This window comes from Saccopteryx bilineata, chromosome 4 (assembly GCF_036850765.1).
Source record: "Saccopteryx bilineata isolate mSacBil1 chromosome 4, mSacBil1_pri_phased_curated, whole genome shotgun sequence".
Classification (NCBI taxonomy): domain Eukaryota; kingdom Metazoa; phylum Chordata; class Mammalia; order Chiroptera; family Emballonuridae; genus Saccopteryx; species Saccopteryx bilineata.
In genome coordinates this window covers 14,748,031-14,761,070 of record NC_089493.1, presented here as the reverse complement: position 1 = coordinate 14,761,070, position 13,040 = coordinate 14,748,031, and the positions used below count along the sequence as shown (strand labels likewise).

At 42.4% G+C, this 13,040-nt stretch overlaps 1 protein-coding gene across 10 annotated transcripts in view; it reads right to left on the bottom strand.

Moving 5' to 3' along the window:
* The window catches only part of EML5 (EMAP like 5), a 153,488-nt gene that overhangs the window by 88,088 nt on the left and 52,360 nt on the right, over positions 1 to 13,040 (bottom strand). For all 10 annotated transcript variants that reach the window (XR_010731309.1, XR_010731310.1, XR_010731311.1 and 7 more), the window contains exons 11-14: positions 7,863 to 8,030; positions 7,120 to 7,226; positions 6,100 to 6,218; positions 4,321 to 4,507 (exon numbers count right to left, since the gene is read on the bottom strand). Coding sequence is in view for 7 of the 10 variants with exons in the window: in XM_066276913.1 (XP_066133010.1) it covers positions 4,321 to 4,507; positions 6,100 to 6,218; positions 7,120 to 7,226; positions 7,863 to 8,030 (581 nt within the window). In the remaining 3 variants the exon portion in view is untranslated. The remainder of the gene's footprint in view (positions 1 to 4,320; positions 4,508 to 6,099; positions 6,219 to 7,119; positions 7,227 to 7,862; positions 8,031 to 13,040) is intronic.

Sequence of the window (13,040 nt, the reverse complement as noted above, 5' to 3'; positions counted from 1 at the left end):
GTAAGACTGCCCTCCTTTTTTATGGCCAGGTAGCATTCCACTATGTAAATGTACCATAGCTTTTTATCCACTCATTTACTGATGGGCACCTGGGCTGCTTCCAAATCCTGGATATTATAAATAATGCTGCAATGAACATAGGGGTGATTAAATTATTCTGTATTAGTGTTTTAGGATTCTTCTGATATATTCCTAGAAATGGGATTTCTGGGTCAAAAGGCAACTCCATATCTAATTTTTCTGAGATAACTCCACACTGTTTTCTCCCATGGCTGTACCAGTCTGCATTCCCACCAACGTGGTGCACAAGGGTTGGCTTTTCTCCACACTCACCAGCACTTGTTTGTTAATTTACTGATGATAGCCATTCTGACAGGTGCAAGGTGATATCTCATTGTGATTTTAATTTGCATTCTCTGATCATTAGTGACCTTGAGCATCCTGTCATGTCTACTGGCCATCTGTATTTTAATGATATGAATTCTTCCTATTCATGAACATAGTATGCTTCCATTTGTTTGTATCTTCTTCAATTTCTTTCTTCAGTGTCATAATTTTCTAAGTACAGGTCTTTCACATCCTTGGTTAAATTTACTCCTAGGTATTTTATTCTTTTTGAAGCAATTGTGAATGGTATTGTTTTCTTGGTTTCCCTTTCTGATAGATTGTTATTGATGTATAAAAATGAACCTGACCAGGCGGTGGCACAGTGGATAGAGCATTGGACTGGGATGTGGAGGACCCAGGTTCGAAACCCCGAGGTCGCCAGCTTGAGGATGGGCTCATCTGGTTTGAGCAAGGCTCACTAGCTTGAGCCCAAGGTCACTGACTTGAGCAAGGGGTCACTTGGTCTGCTGTAGCCGCTCAGTCAAGGCACATATGAGAAAGCAATCAATGAACAACTATGGTGCCACAACAAACAATTGATGCTTCTCATCTCTCTTCCTTCCTGTCTGTCTCTATCTATTCCTCTCTCTGTCTCTGTCACACACACCAAAAATAAATAAAAAATAAACAAACCCTTCTGACATTAAAAAAAATGTTGGCCCTGGCCAGTTGGCTCAGTGGTAGAGCGTCGGCCTGGTGTGCAGGAGTCCCGGGTTTGATTCCCAGCCAGGGCACACAGGAGAAGCGCCCATCTGCTTCTCCACCCCTCCCCCTCTCTTCCTCTCTGTCTCTCTCTTCCCCTCCCACAGCCAAGGCTCCATTGGAGCAAAGTTGGCCCAGGTGCTGAGGATGGCTCTGTGGCCTCTGCCTCAGGTGCTAGAATGGCTCTGGTTGCAACAGAGTAATGCCCCAAATGGGCAGAGCATCACCCCCTGGTGGGCATGCCGGGTGGATTCCGGTCGGGCGCACGCGGGAGTCTGTCTGACTGCCTACCCGTTTCCAACTTCAGAAAAATACAAAAAAAAAAATGTAACTGATTTCTACATATTTTTTTTGTATCCTGTTACTTTACTGAATTCAGTAAACCTTAGGGTTCTCTATATATTGTACAATACCATGTCACCTGCAAATAATGATAGTTTATATCTTTCCATTTTGGATATCTTTTATTTCTTCTTCTCATCTGATTGCTGTGGCTAGGAATTCCAGTATTATATTGAATAAGACTGATGAGAGCAGGTATCCCTGTCTTGTCCCTGATCTTAAGGGAAACACTAATAGTTTTTTTTGTTTGTTTGTTTGGGTTTTTTTTGTGTTTTTCCGAAGCTGGAAACGGGGAGGCAGTCAGACAGACTGCCCGACTGGGATCCACCCGGCATACCCACCAGGGGGCGATGCTCTGCCCATCTGGGGCGTTGCTCTATTGCAACCAGAGCCATTCTAGCGCCTGAGTATAGGCCATGGAGCTATCCTCAGCGCCCGGGCTAACTTTGCTCCAATGGAGTCTTGGCTGCGGGAGGGAAAGAGAGAGACAGAGAGGAAGGAGAGGGGGAGGGGTGGAGAAGCAGATGGGAGCTTCTCCTGTGTGCCCTGGCCGGGAATCAAACCTGGCACTCCTGTACGCCAGGCCCACGCTCTACCGCTGAGCCAACCGGCCAGGGCCAACAGTAATAGTTTTTGTCCAATGAGTATGATACTGACTTTGGGTTTGTCATACATGCCTTTTATTACGTTGAGGTATGTTCCTCCATTCTCACTTTGCTGAGAGTTTTTAACAAAAATAGGTGCTGGCCCTGGCCGGTTGGCTCAGTGGTAGAGCATCGGCCTGGCGTGTGGGGGACCCGGGTTCGATTCCCAGCCAGGGCACATAGGAGAAGCGCTCATTTGCTTCTTCACCCCCCCCTTCCTCTCTGTCTCTCTCTTCCCCTCCCGCAGCGAGGCTCCATTGGAGCAAAGATGGCCCGGGCGCTGGGGATGGCTCCTTGGCCTCTGCCCCAGGCGCTAGAGTGGCTCTGGTCACGGCAGAGCGACGCCCCAAAGGGGCAGAGCATCGCCCCTGGTGGGCGTGCCTGGTGGATCCCGGTCGGGCGCATGCGGGAGTCTGTCTGACTGTCTCTCCCTGTTTCCAGCTTCAGAAAAATACAAAAAAAAAAATAGGTGCTGAATTTTATCAAATGCCTTTTTTTTGGATCTATTGATGTGGTCACGTGATTTTTATCCTTCATTTTGTTTATGTGGTGTATTATATTTATTGATTTGTGGATGTTGTACCAATACTGCATCTCCAGAACAAATCCCACGTGATCATGGTGTATAACCTTTTTAATGTATTGCTGAATCTGGTATGCTAATATTCTGTTGAGGATTTCAGCATCTATGTTCACCAAGGATATTGGTCTATAATTTTTTTTCTTTGTAGTCTTTATCTAGTTTTGGAGTTAAGATAATGCCGGCCTCATAAATGAGCTTGTGAGTCTTCCTTCCTCTTGAATTTTCTGGAATAATTTGAGAAGGATAAGTGTTACTCTTTTTTGAATGTTTGGTAAAATTTATTTGTGACATCATCCAGCCCAGGATTTTTGTTTGCTGGGAGTTTATTTATTTGCTTCAATTTCACTGGCTGTTATATGTCTATTCAGATTCTGATTCTTCCTGATTCATTTAGGAAGATTGTATGTTTCTAGGAATTTACCCATTTCATACAGATTGTCCAATATGTTAGCATAAAGCTGTATGTAATATTTTCTTACAATGCTTTGTATTTTGTTGGTGTCTTTTGTTACATATCTTCTTTCATTTCTGATTTTATTTATTTGGGTGGGTCCTCTTTTTTTCTTGATGAGTCTGGTTGAAAGTTTGTCAATCTTGTTTATTTTTTCAAAAAAACACCTGTTGGGTTCACTGATCTTATGTATTTTTTTTTTTTCAGTCTCTATTTTGTTTATTTCTGCTCTTCTATTATTTCCCTCTTTCTACTCACTTGGGCTTTGTGTCTTGTTCTTTTCCAAGTTTCTTTAAGTTTAAGGTCAGATTGTTCATTTGAGATTTTTCTTGTTTCTCAAAGTTGGCATGTGATATTATAAGTTTCCCTCTTAGGATTGCTTTTGCTATGTCTCATAGATTTTGGGTGTTGTGTTCTCATTTTCATTTGTCTCAACATGAAACAAATGATTTATTCCTTGATCTCATTGTTAACCCATTCAGTTTTTAGTAATATGTTATTTAGCTTTCATGTCTTTGTGTGCTTTTCAGTTTTTATCCTGTGACTGATTTTTAGTTTCACCCCATTATGGTCCGAGAAGATCCTTGACATGATTTCAATCTTCTTAAATTCATTAAGACTTGTTTTGTTTCCTACCATGTGTTCTATCCTAGAAAATAGCCCATGTGCACTTAAAAAGGATGTATATTCTGCTGCTTTTGGGTAAAATGCTCTGAAGGTATCAATTAAATACAGCTGGTCTAATGTGTTCTTAAGGCCACCATTCTTTTGTATAACATAGTCTGTCAGCCCTGGCTGGTTGGCTCAGCGGTAGAGCGTCGGCCTAGCGTGCGGAGGACCCGGGTTCGATTCCCGGCCAGGGCACACAGGAGAGGTGCCCATTTGCCTCTCCACCCCTCCGCCGCGCTTTCCTCTCTGTCTCTCTCTTTCCCTCCCGCAGCCAAGGCTCCATTGGAGCAAAGATGGCCCGGGCGCTGGGGATGGCTCTGTGGCCTCTGCCTCAGGCGCTGGAGTGGCTCTGGTCGCAACATGGCGACGCCCAGGATGGGCAGAGCATCGCCCCCTGGTGGGCAGAGCTTCGCCCCTGGTGGGCGTGCCGGGTGGATCCCGGTCGGGCGCATGCGGGAGTCTGTCTGACTGTCTCTCCCTGTTTCCAGCTTCAGAAAAAAAAAATAAAAAAAAAAAATAACATAGTCTGTCAAAGGACCTACCTGGCCTGTTGCCACGTAGTCTTTCAAAGGATGAAGAGCCAGGCAGAGAATCTCATCATCGTGCCCCAGGTAAAAGCGCTGTGTGTTCTGTTGTCGATTATAAATGACACCCACTGCTGCCACGTGGTACACAATTTCACCAATTTGAGTATAAAACAGATTACTTCGACAGTCATAACCTCTATAGCTAAATATAGAAAACATATATAATATGAACTTTGGCCTTTTATCTGACAAATATGGACTCTATAGTGGAGAAGTAGGTGGTACCTTTTGGGTTACTCAATTTCTAGTTTTACAAGATACAAAGCCAATAAAACAAAATACAAAATCTCAGATCACATAAACTTTCATGAATTGTTCTGATTGCAAATAGCTATAATATTAAATGAAAAAAATCAAGGTACAGATGAATGTATACAGTACACTACTATTTGCATATAAGGACAGTACTAAATTTGTATTCTATAAAATACAAATATATGCTTTTCATAAGTAAAAGGTTATAGAAAAAAATGTATTTTTATTTGTCTGCATATGCATAAATATTTCTGGCACTAAGTAATAGTGATTATCCTTGGTACAGGGGAAATGATGGCTAGGGGGCAGAGGCAGGAAGAAGGGTTTCAAAGTGTACCCTTTTATATACATCGTTAAACAATGAGAATACAATATATTTTCCAAAAATGTTTTCTTTTTCCTTTTTTTTTTTTTTAATGAGAGGAGGGGATATAGACAGATTCCCGCATGCTCCTGGACTGGGATTCACCCAGCAACTCCCATCTGGGGCTGATGCTCAAATAACCAAGCTATCTTCAGTGCCTGAGGCTGATGCTAGGACCAACCAAGCCATCCTCAGCACCTGGGGCCATGCTCAAACCAATGGAGCCACTGGCTGTGGGAGGGGAAGAGAGAGAGAAAAGGGGAGAGGAAGGGAGAGAGAAGTTGATGGGTGCTTCTCCTGCGTGTTCTGACTAGGAATCAAACCCGAATGTCCATATGCCAGGCCAACACTGGGGAAACTGGCCAGGGCCTCAAAAATAAGTTCAAATAACGATTTAAAAATATACTAATCCAGAAAAAAGTAGCCAAATCTTTTTTAAATGGTTACTACTATCTCATTTATAGCAACCTTTCTTTGCACTTTAAAGAAAACCAATTCATAAAATAAAACTGCATAGAAATACTGCCTATTAACATGGGAGAAAAAATATTTTTGCTAAATAAATCCTTTATGAAATGCTTGGAAGCATTATCAGTCAGGTAAGAAAATGATTACTGGGTAAGGAGGAAAAAAGATCAGACTGGTGAATCTGTTGTTTCAGGATGAATTGTGAGACCTGTATTGTCAAATGTTCTAAGAATCTAGAAACTGTATTTTATTGAAATTAAAATATGAAGACCAAAATACTCAGGCCAAATGAATGCCCAGTATCATTCCAAATTAAACATATTTACGGGAGATGATAATTTCTTATATAGTCATTTGTTTAAAGACAAGAGATCCATTTCTATACATATAAAAATTTTGTAAGACAAATTAATTGTTAATTTAATAAACACTTACATAGAGCCTACTGTGTGGCAGACGACAGTCTAAGTCACTACAACTGTTTACTTAGTACTCCTCAGAACGCTAGGGGCACTACAGAGTGGGCACTACTGTTCCATGTCCAGATGGGGACAGAGGCACTGAGGTTATGCGACTGGCTTAGAGTCACACAGCTAATAAATGTAAGCCACAATTCAACACAGGAATGGAAAATCGTTGTTTTATACCCGTGAATAAAGTGTAACCGAATACTGTTTCCGGGAGCCCGCTCTCTTCTTTTCGAAGTCCCACTTTTCCGTCTCTCCTTGTACTGTTCTTTAAGCTGAGGTAGATCTTCTTTGTAAACCTTGAAATAACGCAGAAATATTTTTACAATATATATTAACAGAGGTTTTCATAGATTCCTAATGTAACTTTCAGATACTGTGGTTACTACTGATCACTCAGGTTTTAACATGTTGTAAATAGGAAGGTACTTTATGAAATTTACTTTCTTGGAAAGAACTAATTTACATTTTCTATGTATCACAATGACAAATACATATTTAGTGTTCTAGGATATTTTTGTCCTTCTTAAAAAATATTTTAAAGGGAATAAATATAATTGTAGTGTGATAAGAGCCTACAGGCAAATCCAATATGGGCACACTTAATATATCAAGCACTTCTTTTTTTTTCTTTTCTTTTTTTTTTCATTTTTCTGAAGCTGGAAACAGGGAGAGACAGTCAGACAGACTCCCGCATGCGCCCAACCGGGATCCACCCGCACGCCCACCATGGGGTGATGCTCTGCCCATCCTGGGCGTCGCCATGTTGCGACCAGAGCCACTCTAGCGCCTGGGGCAGAGGCCACAGAGCCATCCCCAGCGCCCGGGCCATCTTTGCTCCAATGGAGCCTTGGCTGCAGGAGGGGAAGAGAGAGACAGAGAGGAAAGCGCGGCGGAGGGGTGGAGAAGCAAATGGGCGCTTCTCCTATGTGCCCTGGCCGGAAATCGAACCCGGGTCCTCCGCACGCTAGGCCAACGCTCTACCGCTGAGCCAACCAGCCAGGGCCTCAAGCACTTCTTGTTAAAGGACATTTCCCAAAGCGTACTTTAACTCTTAACGAGGAAACACAAATGGCCACATAGTTCTTGGAAAATTAAAAACCACAAAAGATAATATTAATAGATGAGGAAAAAACAGGGAGCAAGATGAAGAAGAAACCAGACTTTTTCAGGGAAACATGGCCTGATAATAAAAATTACCTGCCGACGGTAAGTGAGCTGTGTCTCTTGTTCAATTTCAGAGTCCAGTTCCGGGACGTCAGACAGATCCGAATCTGATTCATCACTATTCGAGTCAGCCAGACTTTCTGTAATTTTAAAAAAATGAAACATTATTTGTTTAGAGAAGATCTGTTTTCAAAGCAGTGTGGTAAAATTAATGATTAAGAGCTGACTGTGCTAACTGACATGGAGACAGGCGTAAGACAATCAAATGAAATGACAAGTGACACAGATGTCAGTAAACTGCCCTACAGCTGATCTTCGTCACTGCAAACTCACAGCTCCTGTAAGTCTCAACTGGCTCCCCAATGACTGCTATGTCAAATTTCAACCTCTGTGCAAATATAAGTGAAGATAACCTAGAATTAACATGCAAAATAGCTAGACAATACCATGATTATCATTTTTGTCAAAAAGAACCATATATGAAACCTAGATACCTGTCTTTCATAGAATGCATGAAACGTTTGTTCTGCTAATGTAGCGGTTTCTTCATTCATCATTTGATAGATCAAAATGCAACCCAAAGTACTTCATACTTCATTCTCTGTGACATCTAACGTTAAACATATGGACCTGATATTTTAATTAAAAATTTCTACTAATAAACTATACCGTTAACTTATGAGGCTAAATTAATTTTCAATAGTAAAATTTATTATAGGGTTATTAAAAAGTTAGTTGACAGAGAAATCGTTTAAGCAGTGTGTACTACTACTCACCTTGGGGTGCTATGTGAAGAGCATCTTTCAGTTTTCTCTCAGGAATAAATTTCCACTGAAAGACAGAGTGATCTGCTCCACCAATAGAAATAACCCACTGATAATCATGTGACCATCTGACATTAGTTACGTGAGCTGAATGGCCAATATATTTTTTAAACTTGGCTCCTATAACAAAAATAAACCTTTAAATTGATAAACAAATGCCAACACACAAAAATACCACTTCAAAAACCAATTTATCTACCTGAACCAATATATCCTCTTTCCATTATCTTAATTATGATCAAAGGAAAAAAAGGTTAAAATAAGAATTTGCTGGATAAAGAAATGACTGAATCTATATCAAGGGATATAAATCTTTGTCCTGATGATCCACAATATAATTCAACAGGACCACAGGGCTGTGAGGCATGATCTCACTGCTTTGGAAAAAGCCTGTAGCCAGATGGGATCAACTGATTTCATATTAAGTATTTTAATGTTTTGATTTCAGGCTTTTGGCCTTGAGTAACATTCAACCAGTCTACTCCATCCCCACGATTCTGTTCCAGAGGCCACAGGATCCTTTTTTTTTTTTTTTTACAGAGACAGAGAGAAAGTCAGAGAGAGGGATAGACAGGGACAGACAGGAACGGAGAGAGATGAGAAGCATCAATCATTATTTTTTCGTTGCGCGTTGCGACTTCTTAGTTGTTCATTGATTGCTTTCTCATATGTGCCTTGACCGTGGGCCTTCAGCAGACTGAGTAACCCCTTGCTGGAGCCAGCGACCCTGGGTCCAAGCTGGTGAGCTTTTGCTCAAGCCAGATGAGCCCACATTCAAGCTAGCGACCTCGGGGTCTCGAATCTGGGTCCTTCCACATCCCAGTCCAACGCTCTATCCACTGCGCCACTGCCTGGTCAGGCAGGCCACAGGATCCTTTTAAAACTTCAGTCACCAACAAAATACTAGCACACATAATACAGCAGCAGCATCTAAAAAGGATTACACAACATGACCAAATGGGATTTCTGCCAGGAAAACAATGGTTGATTCAGCATACAAAAATCAGTCAATGTAATAATCATATCAATGAAAATAAAATATGTCCAATTGTCTAACAACTGTCCTTTATACTCATTTTTAAACCTCTACACATTTCGTGTAATGTCCTTTGATGTTTCTTCATGGTTAGATTCAGACGCTGTGTTTTTGGCATGGGCGATGTCATGTTTTCTTCTGGATGCATCATTTCAAGGGGCACCTTCTATCACTAATGATGCGAGGTTATATCATCTGGTTAAGGTACCATGCACCAGACCCTGTCAACTGTAAAGAAACTGGGTTACGGGCCCTGGCCGGTTGGCTCAGCGGTAGAGCGTCGGCCAAGCATGCGGAGGACCCGGGTTCGATTCCCGGCCAAGGCACACAGGAGAAGCGCCCATTTGCTTCTCCACCCCTCCGCCGCGCTTTCCTCTCTGTCTCTCTCTTCCCCTCCCGCAGCCAAGGCTCCATTGGAGCAAAGATGGCCCGGGCGCTGGGGATGGCTCTGTGGCCACTGCCTCAGGCGCTAGAGTGGCTCTGGTCGCAATATGGCGATGCCCAGGATGGGCAGAGCATCGCCCCCTGGTGGGCAGAGCGTCGTCCCTGGTGGGCGTGCCGGGTGGATCCCGGTCGGGCGCATGCGGGAGTCTGTCTGACTGTCTCTCCCTGTTTCCAGCTTCAGAAAAATGGAAAAAAAAAAAAAAAAAAAAAAGAAACTGGGTTACTTTGAGGTTAGTTTTCTAAAAATCTGTGACAGAAACCATTTCGGTGGTTCTAAGTTCACAATGTTGTCTGCATCCTGCTTAGATAAACCTGATATTTGGCAACACATGCATATCCTGTTAAAGTGCACTGGATACATAATCTTTGGTGTCATTTTGACGACATTTTAAAAGTTTTATATTCAGTTATAGAAGGCTTACATGTTAGGATGATAAAGCCCCCTCACTTAAAACCTAGAGGAAAATCCTTCACATTGGCCATGAATTTAGGGCTAGCCATCTTAAACAAAACATAAAAGATTTAACCAAAACATCTAAAATTACAATTTACTGCTGCTGAATAGTAATGCTACTGTTTTTGGAATAATTTTTTTTGTAGCTTAATAGAAGTCAATAACTTTCTAGATGAATAACTTGTGATTGTTCACCAAGCAAAGTCTGATGAGGCAAGATTTCATCCACCACTCACATCTGAGAATGTCTATTTCTTGTCAAGAGAACTCTGGCTCCTACTTCCTTTGATGGGGCCCTGTCAGTACTCTTAGGCACCAGAGAGTCTTAGGAATAAAGCCAGTCTCACTGTAATAAATTCAATTAAAAAAAAAGAAGAAATGGAGATAAAAATAAATAAAAATAAAGCCCACCATTTAAAGGTGAAAAACAAACAAACAACTTCTAATTCTTCCTTTCTAGATATCTTTCTGACCCTGGTAAGAACTTCAGTAGCGCAACTTAATGTATGAAATAATGCACATCTTCATAACTAATCCAAAGGACGGTTTTCTAGTAATACTGCTAACTTTATACAAGTATGTAAATTCACTGAACAGAGAATCTTAAAATGCCTCCAGTAATCCCTTCCTTTAAAAATATGCAGTAGTGGCAGCCTGTCTTCTGCATTCCTAATTACCTCTCCATAATCTCAAGCTGATTCACAAGTGCCTAGAAATAAAAACTCTTACCATAAAAAGAATTTCTAACACAGGAATAAAAAGAAACAGTTCATACTTATATATTGAAGCAGTGATTGACCAAGACTAATTCTTCAAGACTCTGGTAAAATATTCCCACGGCAATTCAGAAAACTATTACACATTTTATAAATGAAAAGAAATTACTGTGCAATAAAAAAACGGCCTTCCTCGTTGCAAAAGATTAAAAGTGTCAGTGAAACTCATTCACCTAAGAAAACTAGGAAAATGAAAGTATTTTTGTCTTTGCATCGAGGTCAGCATGTGAAACAGTGACAAGCAGTGTCTAAGATTAAGATCATCATGATTATCCTACTGAATCCCACAGCTTCAAACTAGGCAAGTAGCATCCTGAGTCACAATGAAATCTGCTGTGCCTGGTGCCTCCCATGTCCTATGTGGTGCGAGCCAGAAACAGGGGGCTCTTGCTGCTAGACTCGGCTTGCCTTGATTAGCACACAGCATTACTTGTCTCTGCCCTTCCACAGGGCCCTGGAAGCTCACGCCTCTTAGGCACAGCTGGCAGTCTCTGGAACTTACCACTTTAAAGGCACAACAGAAACAACCAGCTTAGGCTTCTGGAAAAACTGAGCCCTTAAGTTTGACATCAGTGGATTGCTTGTTTGAATAAAACTGTTCCCCAAATCACCTTTTATTAAACTGCATTTTTTTTTTGACAGAGACAGAGAAAGGGACAGATAGAGACAGGCAAAAACAGAGAGAGATGAGAAGCATCAATTCTTTGTTGTGGCATCTTAGTTCTTTGTTGGTTGCCTTCTCATATGTGCCTTGACCAGGGGTAAACAGCAGAGCGAGTGACCCCTTGCTCAAGCCAGCGACCTTGGGCTCAAGCCAGAGACAGTGAGGTCATGACGTCTATGATCCCATGTTTAAGCCAGCAACCCTGTGCTCAAGCGGGTGAGCCTGTCTTAAGTCAGATGAGCCCACGCTCAAGCCTGCAACCGTGGGGTTTTGAACCTGGGTCCTCCACATCCCAGTCCGATGTTCTATCCACTGCGCCACCTCCTGGTCAGGCTAAACAGCATTTTTTTTTTCGTGAAGTGAAAAGCAGGGAAGCAGAGAGACGGACTCTGGCATGAGCCCGACCGAGATCCACCCGGCATACCCACTAGGGGGCGATGCTCTGCCATCTAGGGTGTTGCTCTGTTGCAACCTGAGGCGGAGGCCATGGAGCCATCCTCAACGTCCAGGGCCAACTTTTGTTTTGCTCCAATGGAGCCTTGGCTGCGGGAGGGGAAGAGAGAGACAGAGAGGAAGGAGAGGGGGAGGGTGCAGAAGCAGATGGGTGCTTCTCCTGTGTGCCCTGGCCAGGAATCAAACCGAGACTTTCACACACTAGGCCGACGCTCTACCACTGAGCCAGCCGGCCAGGACCAGGCTAAACTGCATTTCAACACTAGCCCAAAGCTTTCATCAATAACCAGATGAAAGTTATTCCTGAATCTACTATAGGTGCTGGGTGCTCTAAAACAGGGGTCGGGAACCTTTCTGGCTGAGAGAGCCATGAACGCCACATATTTTAAAATGTCATTCCATGAGAGCCACACAATATGTTTAACACTAAATACAAGTAAATGTGTGCATTTGATGTAAGACCAACACTTTTGAAGTACAGTAAGTCTCCGAATTCTTTTTAATAACGTTGTTATGCTGTTGCTAACTAGTGATGAATAAAGTACTTCTTACCATTAATGTGGCTTCAGGTGCTGCATGGTTTTGCTGATGGCTTTGTAGTCTGGTTGATACGTGGTGAGGTTGAGCTTCATGCAGGCGGAGACTTCCATCCACTCAACATGATCGTAGGTTGGTCTTAACATTCTTTAGATGTGAGAAAGACTGCTCACATGCATACGTAGAGCCAAACATTGTCAGTACAGCAATACTCACAAGCTGCAGTGTGTGGTATGTGACGGGAAGCGCGTTCCAAGTTTTGACAAACAGCTGGTCCACGGGTTGAAGTTTTTTCATTTCTTCCCACTTGTGTTTGCTCACCAACTCTGCTCGCTGTCGTGCAAGTCTCTCCAAATCTTCATTCAGTGACTTGAACTTATTCACCCACATGTCTGAGGCCTTCAGGTCAGCAGCTTGTAGCTCAAAATCTCTGACGGAGACACCGGGGACGTAACTCAGGTCAGTGCTGTCCACTGCGCACTCGTGTGGATGGGTGATGAACTTAAAAAGACGAGTGCGCTCACGAAATTCTCCAAAGCGCGCTTTGAATGACTGCAGGAGATTAGATGTGAAGCCTGCTAGCTGCTGGAGATCAAGATGTTGAGCAGGGTCACTTGCTGTGCATGCATCTTTAAACTCTCCCAGTTTTTCAAAGTGTAGTAAACGACTTGTTTCAGTGTCAGCAATGAAGAGTTCCAGCTTGTTTTCAAATGCAAACACTGCTTGTTGAAGGGATAAGACTGTATTTCCAATGCCTTGCATTTTC